Source organism: Haliotis rufescens, unplaced genomic scaffold (genome assembly GCF_023055435.1).
Source record: "Haliotis rufescens isolate VD_foot unplaced genomic scaffold, xgHalRufe1.0.p SCAF_17, whole genome shotgun sequence".
Classification (NCBI taxonomy): Eukaryota; Metazoa; Mollusca; class Gastropoda; order Lepetellida; family Haliotidae; genus Haliotis; species Haliotis rufescens.
In genome coordinates, this window is record NW_025963857.1 from 25,569,510 (window position 1) to 25,586,637 (window position 17,128).

The 17,128-nt window shown below is 38.2% G+C and overlaps 2 protein-coding genes across 7 annotated transcripts in view; one reads left to right on the top strand and one right to left on the bottom strand.

Moving 5' to 3' along the window:
* LOC124113140 (protein BANP-like) overlaps positions 1-5,056 on the bottom strand; it is a 31,730-nt gene extending 26,674 nt beyond the window's left edge. For 3 of the 6 annotated variants that reach the window (XR_007221751.1, XM_046473386.2, XM_046473382.2), the window contains exons 1-4: positions 3,451-3,512; positions 2,974-3,100; positions 2,038-2,102; positions 822-1,000 (exon numbers count right to left, since the gene is read on the bottom strand). Coding sequence is in view for 5 of the 6 variants with exons in the window: in XM_046473386.2 (XP_046329342.1) it covers positions 822-1,000; positions 2,038-2,102; positions 2,974-3,100; positions 3,451-3,483 (404 nt within the window). In the remaining variant the exon portion in view is untranslated. Of the gene's footprint in view, positions 1-821; positions 1,001-2,037; positions 2,103-2,973; positions 3,101-3,422; positions 3,537-4,773; positions 4,913-4,945 lie in introns of those variants that run through there. The other 3 variants (XM_046473385.2, XM_046473383.2, XM_046473384.2) reach the window with 3 other exon arrangements.
* Positions 5,057-12,884: 7,828 nt separating this feature from the next.
* The window catches only part of LOC124113139 (protein O-glucosyltransferase 2-like), a 29,115-nt gene continuing 24,871 nt past the window's right edge, over positions 12,885-17,128 (top strand). The window contains exon 1 of the mRNA XM_046473381.2: positions 12,885-13,199. Within this exon, the coding sequence (XP_046329337.1) occupies positions 12,985-13,199 (215 nt within the window). The 5' untranslated portion in view covers positions 12,885-12,984. The remainder of the gene's footprint in view (positions 13,200-17,128) is intronic.

The window sequence follows — 17,128 nt, forward strand, 5'->3', positions numbered from 1 at the left end:
CACCATTGTGAAAATAAACTGAATAATGAGCACATGACTAGAAATATATGATCTTGTAGGGAAGTCATGATGTCGATACAGACAAGCAATTGTCTACAACAGTTTCTTTCAAAATGTGAAATATTTTAGCTGCCCAGCCAATTTTATGGGATGCAACTGGTAACCAGGGAATATAAACAGGTCACAAAATGGTAATTTAGGTCGCAAATGTTGGTCGCTACTTGGAGGGCTGTTCAGCATGTTCGGCAGCAAAACTTCGTTTTGAGACCAATTTGAAATACATGCAATGCTGTAAATAACCACACTACATGCCAGAGAAATTCTGTGCAACGTTACTCATAATATAAATCGAAATAGTGACGTAAATTCTTCAGTAGACTGAACTTTGTTCAAGCATGTTTTTCACATAGAAATGCATCGAGGGAGATGGGATTCGTTTAATAATTTGTTTTTCTAATTTCATTCATGGGTAGTCTGACTCTCATTAATTTCATGAGACAGCTTCTAAAATGACGTGGCCGGGAATCAAACCACAAACATTCCCTTCTCTGGGCAGTCACTCTATCCAGTAGCCCGAAGAGGAAGTCCCAAATCTATAGAGAGTGAGTGAGTGCGTGAGTTGAGTTGTAACACCACTTTGAACATTAAATCGGTTATATCAAAGTGTGTCAGCTTGAGACATAATCCCGAAGTGACAAGGTCTGAAACATTCACCACTTTGGTGAAACCCACGAGCCCAGGTATGGTGCTGACAAACCTAGAAACATAATCAGGGCAAACCTGAGATCAAATATGGAGCCAGTAACATCAAAGCTACTCACCCTCTCCTGGAGCCGGTGGCGTTGGGCGACAGGGATGCTCCTGGAGCCTGTCTGGCTTGAATTAGTAGCTGTTCCACCTTCTCTTCTACAGTGCGAGATCTTTGACTTAACGTGTCTAATTTGTTCTCAATTGTCTCCAATCTCATGCAGATTGCTTTGTTGATGTTAAAAAGTATTTGCTGAAAACAAATATATGTTCTTAACAGCTAAAATACAACTTGTTTGACTTTGTCAAAACTGACTGGGGAGAGAGAAAGGAGTCTCTTTTCTATTTCTTTAGTAGTTACAAACTGGTTAGAAGCAAACTTGATTCTAATGTACCACAAAGACCTCTTTTGGCTAGATATTTGAAGAGGTCCTGACACAAAGGTGACCAATTACTAATTAATCATATACCGAATTTTAATGACACTTTGAAAATATTAATCATTTTCCATTGTCTGACCAATTGGTTGCCATAGCTGCCACATTGAAAATCAGATTCCAAACTCTTGAACAAATTCTAGTGTTATCATCAGTGGGAACAAGCAAGTGAAGTTCCACCTTCATGTGTCAAGTGGCTTGTGAGGGTATGATGTTTAACAGACAATTCCAACAACTCTAGACAGCATACAAGTCATCTTCCCGAGGCAAGAGAGTTAACTGACTATAAAAGTCCAGTTTCCACCCTTGCCGAACTAGGCTGGAATTACTGGGCTCGATCGTAGCCCCACCGGTGGCTATTACCAGTTACGTCCCTTCTAAGTCTCTCCTATGGACCAATCAGATTCCACCTCTCGTATCACTTGCGTGATAGTCAGAACGATCTGATCGATAATCAAGATCTATATTGTGATAAAACGGGTCTTACGTCGCGAAATGCATGAAATCACGTGAGCACCTTGATAAAAAACATGAAAAGATTTGGAAAATATCTGCTGACGAGTTGGCGATGCACATGCTTTGCAAATCCTGCAATCGACCGAAATCTGCATGACAGTTTACGAACCGGATTTCGATTTCGGTGCGTGATTTTGATTGGACTATGCATAGACCAGTTAGTCCAGCCAAAATGTAACTCCATAATACCAGCCTAGTTCGGCAAGGGTGAAAACTGAACTTTTATAGTCAGTTAACTGTCTAACCTCGGGAAGATGCATACAAGTAGGCCATGAGCAGATAATTCAAATAGTACATATATCATGTTTATGATCTCTCACTAATGACAGAAGCACACCTTTATTGACTGATCCACACAGAGTTCACTGTCCTCTAGCCGTCTCCTTTTCGCCAAAGGTCCATCTGCAAAGTTAATATAAAGAGATATTCAACAACAACAAAAAACATATGACCATCAGCGTTAGAAATTGGCACTAGTCCTGTAGTCCTTGCCAAACTGCCCAATAGTTAAGGTATCATAAGGACTAGTAGAAATTTGCCATTTTAAAGGGTTTTGCTATATGTTATCATTAAAAGGACTAGTGGACTAAAAATGTAAATTTCTACCCTTGACCATAAAACCCACTGTAAATATTCAAAACCAGTGTTTAAAGTGAAAGACTAGAGGTCCTTGTCATAACCCTATTGTCAAAAGTTGGGGTCCCAACATTGAAATATTATAGGTGCAAACTTTCAGGCAGGGAAACAACAACTGTCAAGTACCATCTCTTACCATGCTTACTACCAACAACTTATTGTAGGACACTGATGGGGATCAAACCACCGAGCATACTCTATCCACTAGACCACGCTTACACATATTCAAAGGCAAAAGTACCCATGTGTGATCATATCAAATGATTGCTATCAAAATGAAATTAATAGAAATGATCAGGGATGGAAATGAGCACTAGCATTGACAAATTCTGTTAATGTTTAAGCGGGTACTGCTTTATGTTATCACTATTCGGGCTTGTGTATGTTCTTGGTTAATTTCCAATCCTGATGAATATGATGTTATGAGCTAATTTTGTTCACTGTTAACACTGAAATTTGAGTGAAAACACAAATGGTACAATACCTGAAAAACATAGGAAAAAGAAAGAACAATATTTTGCTACTTTAGAAAGGATTGTAAAATGTGTTTAATTTCTAATCCATATTAGTATTGCTGTAAAACATGAGTTTACAACATCTCAAATCGTGAAAATCATTACAACAGAAAGATAAATACCATCATCATCCCCTCCTCCATCCATGTTTGAGGACTCATCTAGGTTTGTTACTACTGACGATGTTTCGACAGCAATAATACGAGGAGCTTCTGGAATCCTTTCTCCAGAGCCATCTGTAGACATTATCTGAAAAACAGAAAACTGGTATACCTAAAGGGACAGTACGTCAACAGTTCTGTGTTTTTAAATAAAGCATGAAATAATTTCTGAGAGTGATAAAATCTCAAATCAAAACAGAGTTCCGCACAGTAATGCCAACAACGCAAGCACCGCACAGAGTAAAGTGGCTTCAGTCATGATTTTATTAGATGAAAATTATAGAGAAAGCTTGTCTACTGCTCTTATGGATGAGTTAAAAAGTACTAATTACAAGGTTGATAACATTAGAAGCCACTGTTTATCAAAGCCTAAATATGCCTCCGCCATATGTTGCCAATCACTCTCCTACCCAGAGTTCCTTACAGCCAGCCTAGTACCTTTGTCACATCGTCACATCTTACACAGTCCATTCATGTGTTTTTCATCTGTTTCATAATTTATCCTGTCCTGTCATCGAAGCCCTACGGAAAGCAAGTGATACAGTCACCTCACTGTCGCAGTAATATATCTATGTAAATATAATTATGCAAAACAATATGTAAAGAACACAGAAAGGCTTGCATTAAACTTGTCAGTTCTTATTTCAGAATAAGTACATTTGTTTACAAACAAGAGAAAATAAGCCTTTATGCGCAGGGTGGTCACTGGAGCAGAACATTTTCTCGTAGAATAAGGCAAGCAGAGACGAGTAAGCTTGGGGGTTATCGGCTATTATCAGGACCCACAGCCTTAGAAGCTGTAGGCCCTGACTAAACTCTTTAAGTTCCAATTTAGTAAATTAACACTAGCTACAATTGTATAATGTTAATTTGTTGTTTGTTATTTTCTCAACAGTGAGTTTGACTAATTGATTACAGAATTAATTGATTGCTTGTTTCATCATTTGAAAATATTTTATAGTTTGGAGATAGGTCTAGATCTAACTTAAGTTACATATGTTTTCTTTAAAAAATATATTTCAGTCATATCACGTTTAATTCATTAAATGTAACAGCATTTAGTCTCATAAAAGACATCCTTCTTTTTTTCAAGACTAGATAACAAGTACTTCATAATCCTCATTCAATTTTGTTTCAACAACCATTCTTTCAACATGTGCCACATTTTATCAATTGCTGTCGGGGACATTTTGTTGTCTCTTTTTCTGGATGATCATCCATCAAAATCAACCTGTAATACGAACTGCCTCAGCGACTGGGTAAACAACAGCTGTGTCAAATATTGCGTACATTATCATGTGCATGGCAAAGAATTACAGCTGTGGTTACAGGCCCTAGCCAAGAATGGATCCCAAGACCCAAAGGTTTCTTGGGCAAAGACCGGCATATTTTGATAATACCACATCATGGCGTGACCCAGATACGCTGAATCGATAAATAGTTCACAGGTGAACTGGAATTCAGCAAGATGACCTGTTCATAAGAACTGAATACAATCTAAAATGAACAGTAACTAACATAAACAAACACAGAAGTCGTAGCAGACGAATTTTTCGTTTCGCGTCACCAAGGATGGTAAACCTTGCGACTAAAATAGGGCAGGTTTTCGCAACGACATAGATGGGACCTAAAAATAGGCCAAATACAATGTATAGGGTTACAAACCCTCTTCTGGTTGCATTCTGTTGGTGTAAGACATCTTAAAAACTTAACAGAACAGGCACTTCCTACTTTGCCGCTCCAACACTCAAAAATTCTCACCAAATCCCGTCCCTGTCTCGGACCACGATAATGGCGTACGGAACGGTAACTTGCGAGAAAGAACGATACTGCGCATGGGCGGAGGGAGGTTGCAGGTAGTGTTCTCCCACGTTAAAGGAAGATATCACCAAACCAAACGTTCATGTGCACCACAGATTTATCACGAACCTACCCGGAACACCTGTGGTGGTGGTCTTTGCTAGGGCTAAAGCAGATTATCACTGAAAAACGGAGGACAGCATAAAGTAACACCACGATGCATAATGGCGGAGGGAGGAAGAGCGCATGTTTCAAAAGCTGTATAAATCGTTACATTCCGTTCGTGTCTCGGCAATTTCCGTAACTGAAAAATCGTCTTTTTTCGCCCTAGTGAAATGGGTTTTATTAGGTTCAAGATTATTCCGTGCCACAAGGCAGGGTAACAAGAAGTTAACCAAAGTTTTTTGGTATGAATCGGCGGGTAACAGAACCACCGACCTTCCGCTCCCCGGGCAGATGCTCTATTTTCGTTATAATTTCTGTGTACATCGACACTGCTTTCAGTAATAGGAGGGATCTGTACAGGAATAAGTGTTACGTTGACACTTTCAAGATATCACAGGACGAAAATTGGTGATATGCAATCTTAAGCTTGTATCAGTTGGTTAATCTTAGGAAAGACTCTGGTATACAAAATCATTGTTGAAAATATACAAACGTTAAGACTATGATTTAATACATATACAACTTTGAGAGACTTGAAGAATATGTTATAGGATATATATATAATCCTGGAAAGGATATAGCAACGTATATCAATACCAAAGGATTACATCTGCCCTAGACAAGGGAGTGAACTCGGGTAGATGAAGGATTAAAGATTGAATATCACCAATTTGTAGCACAGTGGAAGGGGATGTAGTCAACCCTGTCCTGTTTTAAGGTGTGGGACAAATGAGGAGACGTGGCGGTGCCCGACTAATAAACTCCTTGTTTAATCCCTCAGGTCTTGTGTTACTGTGTGGGTTGCTTGTGAACAGTCGTATCTCTGCTTAGCGAGTTGACCACCATCTTGTGGTTAATAATACCATGCAGTAATTAATGCTATGATAGTTGGATTTTATAATTAATTAAATTTAGCAAGGTTACATACAGGTAGCCTAGTTCATGCCTTAGCAGATTAACGATAGTAGTATGAGTGAGTGAATTGGGTTAACATTTCCAGCAATATCACAGCTTATTGTGGGAGGAAAGCCCGAAGCGGGGCATGTTTCCGAAGTTTACCAATTTGGTGAGCAGGTATATATATGGTGCTGACAAACCTAAAAAACATAACTTGGGCAAACAGGGATTCGAATCCACAATCACATGGTACTGGCGTTCTCAAGGGACGCAACTCTGCACAGTGAATATATATATTTCTATATAGAAATCAGCAAAATGGAGGTGCATGTCTGTGGATATAAATAGACATATATAGTTTTATTTATCGCTTGTGTTACAGAATATGACGACGGTCTGTAAATAATAGAGCCTGGTGCAGACAATCCAGTGATTGACACCATGAGCATCGATCCACGCAGTTGGGATACGATGACATGCATCAACCAAGTCAGCGAGCCTGACCACCCGATCCCGTTAGTCGCGTCAAACGACAAGCATGGGTTGCTGAAGATCTATTCTTCACGGGTCTCATATATCATGTGTAACACTTTCTTGATTATAGTCTTATATCATGTGTAACACTTGCTCGATTACAGTCTTATATCATGTGTAACACTTGCTTTATTACAGTCTTATATCATGTGTAACACTTGCTTGATTACAGTCTTATATCATGTGTAACACTTGCTTGATTACAGTCATATAACATGTGTAACACTTGCTTGATTGCAGTCATATATCATGTGTAACACTTGCTTGATTACAGTCATATATCATGTGTAACACTTGCTTCATTACAGTCTTATATCATGTGTAACACTTGCTTGATTACAGTCATATATCATGTGTAACACTTGCTTGATTACAGTGTTAGACTCTACAAAGAACCGCCGTTACTGCTGTAATGACAAAAGTGAATGAGTGAAACTCTCAGAATAACCAAACATGTCTCATACGTTGTGCAATACAATTCTAGGTTAACAATAAAACTCACAGAATGCACACAATTCGCAGATCAACAATAATAATCGCAGATTAATACAAATCGCAGAATGCACACAATTCGCAGATCAACAATAATAATCGCAGATTAATACAAATCGCAGAATGCACACAATTCGCAGATCAACAATAATAATCGCAGATTAATACAAATCACAGAATGCACACAATTCGTAGATTAAGAATAACACTCGCAGAGTGCACACAATTCGTAGATTAACACAATACTCGCAGAATGCACACAATTCCTAGTAGATTTGCAATAAACTCGCAGAATGTACAAATTCCTAGTAGATTTGCAATAATTTCGCAGAATACACACAACTCCTATAGTAAATTAACAATAAACATGCAGAATGCACACCATTCCTAGTACATTAACAATAAACTCACAGAATGCATACAATTCGTAGCTTAACAATAAACCTCGCAGCATACTACAATTCGTAGATTAACAATAAACTCTGTAGAATACACACTATTCGAAGACTAACAATAAACCTCGCAGGTTAGCTATAAAACTCTCAGATTCCTACACACAAATTCATTAAAAATCACATGATGCCAAACCTATACAATTCGCCATACAGCGCGAAATATGAATCTCCGACACGACTTGCAAAGTATTCCGCCAACTTCGTCACTGCACTGAAAAAATGTTTATTCATTAAAATCATTGTAGATGTATTCCATTCCGCTATATACTGTAAAGCCCTCTAGTGTCACAGCAGATATTTGTAAATATACTGTTGTTCAAGCATACACTCTTGTACAAGACATTCATTGAAGCGCACTAAAAGAACCAACGAAGCTTGCTAACACGCATACATGTGTTTTAAACGTATTTATATCACAAAAAGAGTGAAGCAGGATTGGTAATCAAGTAAAGAGACAATTACGCTCCAGTCGTCATAGAGTTGTATGTACAGAAATAATTTTCCTCATGCAGATGTCATATTGTGAATAGAGCTGGCAAGAATTGCTTTTATATGCTTTTATATATAATTTGATGGGTTTTGTTTTCATGAAATAAATATATTCCACATTCATGGTACATGATCACCAGATTGTGACCTTGGTGTGTTAACATCAGACATATACTCATAGGATTCACAAAAGGAGTAAACGTGTACAGTGTGCGTTATTTGAGTCTCGTGTAGAAGCAGATACGACCCGTGAAGATACGGGTTAGAACAGGTCTTCAGAAACCCATGCTTGCCATGGATGTCATCGTATCCCAATTGCGTAGATCGATGCTCAAGATGGCAAACTCTGGATTGTACGGTGGCCCATAAGGGACATGGAGTCTGTTTTTCCATATTTTGATATTTCACTTACATTTATCGTAACCTTTTGCAAATTAACACGATTTGTCTTACAAATATGTGATAAATCATGTGTAAAGAAGATATTGAATCGCTGAAAAACGAAACGAAAATGTCAAAAACTAAAATGAAAATGTCAAAAACACAAAACGAAAATGTCAAAAACTAAAATGAAAATACAGAAAACTATTTCCACCGCGGTGATAATATTTACACCGAGGTGAAAACTATTTCCACCGCGGTGATACTATTTGCACCGCGGTGGAAATAGTTTTCTGTGTATTCATTTTAGTTTTTGACATCTTCGTTTTGTGTTTTTGACATTTTCATTTTAGTTTTTGACCTTTTCGTTTTTGTTTTTGACATTTCCATTTTAGTTTTTGACATTTTCACTTCACATTTCAGCGACTCAAAAGCTACTTAAAAGTACATTTTCTATGTTTTCGGATGTTTTTATACATGATTTATCACATATTTGTATGGCAGATTGTGTTAATTTGCAAAAGGTTAAGATAAAAGTAAGTTAAACATCAAAATATTGAAAAACAGACTCCATGTCCCTTATGGGCCACCGTAGGATTGTCTTACCCATACTCGATTATATACAGACCGCCGTCATATAGCTGGAATACAGCTCAGTGCGACGTTAAACAAGAAACAAACAACATCTGCCCGCGAGTACACAGCCCCGTGTTTTGATTCGAGACGAGCTATATGATGTGTTGTGTCGAAGCTGTGGTGGAAGTCAGTTGTATCTTAAGATTTACCTGATGTCTATCTGTCACGGTGACTACTGTTAATAGCCAGGCATTGTGATGTAGAATAAGCGGGTGTGGTGAAATGGGGTTTAACGTTGCGTTCAAGATTTTTTCACTTATCTATAGACATACAGCGACGTCCATGCGTGCGTGTGTGTGTGTGTGTGTGTGTGTGTGTGTGCTTCTTCTAGTCTCGGCCAACTAAGATACCATGCCACAGTTCAAAATAGTACCCAACACAGACACCGCATATACTGACTCCGAGTTGACCAGTCCTTCTTTAAGGCCACCTTGGCAGAGTACAAGGCAGGACAACAACAAATATACATTTTAACGTCTTTTGGTATGATGGTCAACGGATCGAACCACTGACCTTTCGGACAGAAGCTCTATATCGACTATATCACGGAGGCAGTGGAATTAGAACACAGATGGGTGTGTGTGAGTTGGGTTCAACGCCGCTTTTAACAGTATTCCAGTTATTTTACGTGTCAGCTGAATGTGGGAGGAAATCCCAAAGTGATGCAGGTCTAAGACGTTTAGCACTTTGGTGAAACCCACGAGCAGGGGTATGGTGCTGACAAACCTAGAAACATAATGTTGGCGAACCGGGATTCGAACCCACCAACATAGGTTTCTGTCGTTCCCAAGGGACGCAACTCTGCACTGGGAATTGCGGCGCCTTAGACGACTGGGCCACCCGTACATGCATGTACAGTACACGTTTGTAAATGTACCTTTAGAAACCACTTCACTCCAATACAAATAACACAGCTGCCACGTTACGCAGCTCATATCGCTAAATTAATCCTCGATTATCCAATGTATTATATAATCCGTGTTGAAATTGGTCTTCAACAACCCATGCTTGTCGTAAGAGGCGACCTAATTACGGGATCGGGTGGTCAGACTCGCTGACTTGGTTGATGTATGTCATCGTATCATCGTATTGCGTGGATCGATGCTCATGATGTTAATCACTAGATTGTCTGGTCCAAACTCGATTATTTACAGACCACCGTCATATAGCTGGAATATTGCTGAGTGCGGCGTTAAACAACAATCAATCAAAGAAACAAACATTTGCTGTAGCATTTAAACATCATTTGAAACCAAGCAAACAGTCTCACATCCCAAATGTTAACTAAAAGAATTCTTTGATATTGCGGTTGATGTTTACATTCGAGATATAAGGGATCCCGTGCAGTCATGCATTCAGCGAATATAATTTGACTTCATTTTTAACTTCGTCCCTTAACTTGTTATTTTACACATTTAAGTCCATTTACGATACACACACTATCCGGTGATTAAATATATGCACGATGTGCTGAGATCAAAGTGTTAAAGAGAGCAATTTGAAGAGTATTTTTGTTATCGTTCATAATGTGATGTTATATATACCGATTAAAGTCCGAGGAAGACAAAAGACATTCTTCTTTATATACGACATTATAACAATACATGTATGACATATTGTTAATACTTATTCAGTATCTGCGAAGATAACCCTATGTCTGCAGTCTTCTATTCACGATAACTGAGTTTGCACTTTAAAAGTACAGATTCTTTATTCGCGCATGGTTGCACCTGCCAGAGCAACGGTCATAAATTGATTGCTTCAACATGGATACATATACATACAACCTGTTACGGACCGTCTATATACACGATATTATTAGTTATTATTTTTTTAATCGAGTATATGTTAATATATCGTTCGACGCGTAGTCGCAGTTTGAAACTCGTGCCGTAAAGCTCGATTAAGCTGCCTTCTCATTGGCTATTGTCGACTTCTTAATTGTCATTCCATTGGTCGGTCAAAGTTCGCGAAAGGTCGGGTAATATGGTGCTGGATACCCGGGTAGTAAATTTTGACTAGTCCCAGCCCTACCAGGATCCTATGGTTGTTGGTTTGAATCCGATATTCCTCCTGCCGTATTCGACGTAATACGCACCCGGGGCGCTCTCAAAATTAGAAATAAGGGACTTTTTGTGAGAAAAAAGCAGAGTTGAAAGATGTAAATTTCGTAGTTTATGCTGACAGCCTGAAATAATACAAAAGAAAAGTATGTGCGTATCATATACGACAGATATATTTTCCATAATTTAATTGCCCATAATTAAGGGTACAATAACACACGAGAGGTGCTAATTGGGATTGTTCACTAGCCAATATATCAGCAAATATCGCCGGGCGCATATTACGTCGAATACGGTAATTAGGATCCTTAGGTTATCAGCACATGGCAGTCCTGTGAGTTTCTGAGTGGTAAATGTCAAAATCTAAACCACTTTGGACTATACTCCCACATGACTCTTACTAGACGTGATATGACTGAAATATTGTTCAAAGTATTAAACCAAATTCACGAATTAATAACATGCTGTTCCATTAGCCCAAAGGCTGATACGGGGGTGGGGTTTCAGAGTGAAAGCATTACTCCATGTCATCATGGTAAGATATAGAATTCATGAAGCCTGGTCATTAATATTGGGGCTTCAGAATGTACCTTATGTTTTAGGTGAATAGAGTTGAAATGGGGCTTAACATTGCATCCAAGAAACCTTTTACTGACTCAGACAGCCATTCCTTGCTTTATATCGTTAACCCGAGCGCAGGGCGGGGTAACCGCTAGTAACATCTTTTACGGCTCAGCTAAAGGGTCAAACCACCGACCATACACCCTCCAGGCAGACAGGTGCTGTATCTACACCACAGAGGTGATCTTACAGAGTCATTTGAACATTATGCTATACAGATCTTGACCTAAAGACGAAAGACAACTGAGGTGGATTGTACAGATTTATTATTAATATCATATGGACAAATTAATAATTATTTATGCAAGTTTTCTTACAATTGCATATTATTCAATAATTACAATATTCACACATGTACAAATTAATAGTATTATAATTTGTAATTTTTGTACATGTGTGAATATTGTAAATATTGAATAATATGCACTGTCGCACTGTCATTTTAATTTCAATTTAAAAGTTCAGTTTCTTGGCTCCATAAGATGCCTTAACATTCTTTTCTAAATATTTGAGACAGCCCTTAGATGTAGGGTAAGTATGCAGTCTTACTCAACCTTAAACCTGACATACTAAGATCCCATACTGAAAACATTTCTTTGTTATAAAGATGATCAAGAATGTTCTTTGCTAAAAGAACATAAAACGCACATCCAAAACAACTAAAATATACAGTAGCATGAAATAACAAAACTTCTTTACAAAAATAATGCAGCAGTGTTCTTAGTCATTTTGCAAAATAACTCACAAAAATATCATTTCATCATAATCTGACCCCCCCCCCCCCCCCCCCCCCACACACACACACACACACACACCCACCCAATGATAACATGTACTTGTATATAATGTTCGTAATCGCTGCTGATAGATCAAATAATATAACCCGTGATAACATAACGTGTGAGTATCGTGTGCTGTTATTCCCACGATTTCGTGCATATTATGGTAAATGTTTCATTATTTACACGATATATCGTGTTAAAGTTCTGTTATTTACACGATGTCGTGCATATTGTGAGAAATTGTCTGTTATTTACACGATGTCGTGCATATTGTGAGAAATTGTCTGTTATTTACACGATATCGTGCATATTACGAGAAATTGTCTCTTATTTACACGATATCGTGCATATTGGGAGAAATTGTCTGTTATTTACACGATATCGTGTACATTGTGGAATATGTTCTCCTTATGTACACGATATCGTGCGAATAGACACAGCCAACCTGTTAACAATGTTAACAATGATTTGTTACAACAGATCTCATTGGACAAGAGGGAGAATCTTCTTTGAAAACCGCCTTGTGATTGGCTGATTTCTAACCACTATGCCGATAACTGTGTCCTGTGTCGTCTGTTTACATCTGGCGAGGGATAAGTTAGCCGGCGTGGCTAAGTGTCATTTACTTCGGGCGACTTATGAGAGGGGTGTTTCACAATGGCAAGTTTCGGAACGTGTAGCAAAAGTATATTTCCCGTCGTGCTGATATTCTTCTTAGGGACAGTTGTCGGAGAGGCGGGGTTACCAAAGTCGGAAGCACCGCGAACGCTGTCCCTCCGAAACTCTCGTGTTTGGGGGCCGGGGTTGAAATCCGATTTTTTTCTGCCTGTGAGATATTTCTACATTGAAGCTGTCGACCAATTCGGAGAAAGGTAAGTCCTTAACCGTTAGACAAGTTCATGTTCATTTCATTTGCCGCGGTCTGATAGATTGTTTAGTTTAATAGAGAACTGCAGTCGAAACAAGGCCAATATCAGCTGGTGAGGCGTGCTAGTTTCTAAATTCCGAGGGGTGCTGAAGACTCGCAGTCGTGGCAAATGGCACTCCTGTCAGAGATCGGTATATGGAATATGCTCCTATTAAAACTTGTTTCAAACAATTGAATATTATTACTAACTCTGTTTGTCAGCTAACTCAAATATTTGATGCTTATCATTTCTGAAAGTTAATGAATAAACCTTATTGAAGAGACAATGTCTAAATGTCCCTCACAAGTCTCATGACTATACATCAGCGAGAACTAGATTAGAAATTGGCACAAGACCATGGCTCATGGTCAATGATTGGGTTTGGATCTCTGTGCCTATTTGGTTTAATCATACCACTATGGTCATGGAGCTCTAGGTGTCAAAGTGAACCACGGGCAACCACAGTGGCATGTCATTAGTTAGGCCTGAGAAAATAGGCCACGACTTCTAACCCCATGGTAAACAAAAGAAGGGTCACGAAGTGTTTGGCATAGGTCAGCGTAGAATGACCAGGTACAGAGAGCAAGATGTTAAGTGTAGAAACTAAACACTGACTACTCTATAGAGGTCTGTGTCAAGAGAAGATATAGAGAGAAGGGCCTTGATGTGTTTGGCATCGGTCATCATAGAATGACCAGACACTGAGAGCAATATGTTAAGTGTAGAAATTAAACACTGACTACTCGATAGAGGTCTGTGTCAAGAGAAGTTATATACTACTCAAAAGAAGTTAAAGAACACCCGTTTTTTTCCTATGACTATCATAGCTTGTGTTTTGAAGCACATTAAATTCTTTCAGTTCAGGTCAAGTAACTAACTGCGATTTAAAACAAGTTTGAGTCTATCTTGGGAATTGTTCAATGTTGAAACACTTAAGTCACACATTGTGTGTACTTGGATACTGTCTGGATAACATTTATTTATTTAATTGACCTTTTCTCATTTTACACACAACAAAATCTTTGTATGTGTTGATACACATGGTATAACATGTTATATTTAGTTATACCCGAGCACTGAGTCTTAAGCAATGCTTTAGGGACCAGATCAAAAGATTGATGTTGGATAAAAAAAATTATATCCTTAAATTTTGAGACATACCCCCACCCCACCTTAGTTTAGTTTTTATATAAAACATTGAGAAATCAGGTAAGGAAGTTTCCTTTGATATGTAAGTGAGGGATTATGTCTTTTTTCCCCTGCTGTATCCATCAAACTATTTATTCACTGAGCACCGTCAAACAATCTATTCATTTTCTCTATCAACACAAAGATTTTGACATTTGGGTATTTTGCAAAGAAAAAACTAATAATTTGTTTCTCCACTGCCAACAAACTATTTGTTTTGGAAATATTTCTAAACAAACTATTCATTTAATAAATCTTGTTTTTTGTCAAATGGGAATCTTGCAGGGCCATTAACAACCCGGAACTGTGTGCTAAAACTTAGGTGTAGGTATTTCAACATGTTCCATATGTTGCTACAATGATGCCAGGGGGCTGACATGTTATTTTTGTTATACCCTGTTTTGAGTGTGAACTGCATGAACAAGTGTTGGTATTCATTGTTTAATAAAAAAAAGTTATACAGTTGTAGAATGTATTCAGGGAGGTTTTAATGTAAGTTAGATTTAGGATTTGGATTTGGGATAACCATATGCTATGTGTTAAAGTTTTTCATCCAACAATAGAGCTACAGATAAGCAGCGTATTTGCGTAAAAAAAAAGAAAAAATAAAAAAAAAAAAGTTTTTTTATTCAAAACCCAATCACTTTCAATTAACTTGCGTACAGAAACGCATGCATTAAATGAAAAACTCAAATGTATAAAAACAGCACGCATAAATACCCAATGAAGCTTTTTCAGCATGCATTCAAAGAGCTAATTTCCAAGACACAATTACAAGCTAATTTACTTTCTGAATCAAGTCTATATATTTAGAACAGTTATCATGGTTTTGTACATCTAAAACATTCTTTCTTTTTTTTTAATCTTAAAATGTTCATTCTTTTGAGGAAGTACCCAATAGAGTGTAGAAGAGATGAGTGAAAAAATATTGGTTACCCAATGAAAAATGTAATGACCCGATTAAAATAGAAACCTTAGAGTAAAAACTCAATTGCTCAAAAAGTTATCTGGAGCAACATTAATTTTACATGATTTTTTATTTCTTTTGTTTTGTTTTCTGTTTAATGCTGCAATATTTCATCTATGTAAAACACTGTCTGTAATTAATTGAGTCGGGACCAGATCATCCAGTAATTCATGGCATCAATCTATGCTGGATGGATGGTTGGATGGTTTGTTGTTTTACGCCGCACTCAGCAATATTCCAGCTATATGATGGCGGTCTGTAAATAATCGAGTCTGGACCAGACAATCTAGTGATTGATATCATGAGCATCGATCCACGGGATCGATGACATGCATCAACCAAGTCAGTGAGCCTGGCCACCTGATCCCGTTAGTCGCCTTTTACGACAAGCATGGGTTGCTGAAGACCTATTCTACCCCGGATCTTCACGGGTCTATGCAATTGGGATACTATGACATGCAATCAACCCAAGTCACCGAGCCTAACCACACAATAAATTTAGTTGCCTCTTCAACAATCAAACGTTGCTGGAGTCCTACCTAGAGACCTACTCCTACCTGGAATTAATCAGGTGTTCACACTCGGTTTATGGCTTTTCAGCATACCCAAAGGCATGGATCATTATTCACACTAACAATCCTGGTTTGTCTGACAGACTCAATCATTTAAGGAACGCCACATTCAGAAAGATTCCAGCTAAATGATGGCAGCCTGTAAATAATTGAGTCTGGACAAGATGAACTAGTGATTGATAGTAAGAGCAACGTCCCATAAGGTCCCACGTGAATCAAATATGAAGCCATCCTCTAACTTATCTCTATTACAAGCATAGATTGCTGGAGACCAGTTCTAACCTTGAAGATTGCTTCCATGGTTTAGTGGATAGAGTGTCTGGCCAGAGAGCCTGTGGTCGATGGTTCAATTCTCCGGCTGCATAATACCAGAATAAAAGATGGTACTTGTTCTTACCCTGCTCGGCTCGGAGTGAGTTTTCTATGTCTGAGTGGGGTATCCATGTTAACATGTGGCATGGTATTTCAGTGGGCTAGCAGTATGAAAAAGGCGTTAGTCCAATCTAGTACAAGCAGACACACAAACACACACACATACACACACATCACTATAGAAGTGCAATAAATAATGTTAAATGAGACGTTTAACCCCATTTCACCACTTCAGTTATTCTACATCACTATGCAATCCCGTGAAGATTCGGGTTAGAAAAGGTTTTCAGCAACCCATGCTTGCTGTAAATGGCCACTATACTTGTTGTAAGAGGTGAGTAAGGAGATCGGGTATATATCCAGTACAGCCCATGCAAGTCTATAATGTTTGGCAAGTCTAGATTACTGCAGTATCTGAAAATGAAGAGCGTCTCTGGGCTCCTTTTTATTGTATTTTTATTAAGATAATTTAACAACTGTTTTTTTTCTGTAAGATATGTTCATTTCAGAGACTAGATGTTCTCTACAACCAGGAGCTGAATAACAGTTTAACATTGTACAACATTGTGGCAATAAACACTGCTGCAAGCAGTATTAACAGTAACTCATAAGGGGTTTAATATGTGTTAGCTCATGAATTTGCCTTTTAAGTGCCTACTTATGTATTTGTGCAGGCATCTATAAAAGCTGATTAATGTCAAGGGCACCTGTTGCTTTGGGCAGCTTTGGGATGTAACTATTGTTGAGTGACAGCTGTTCACACTATGGTTCAAACAAATCAATGAAACATGTCA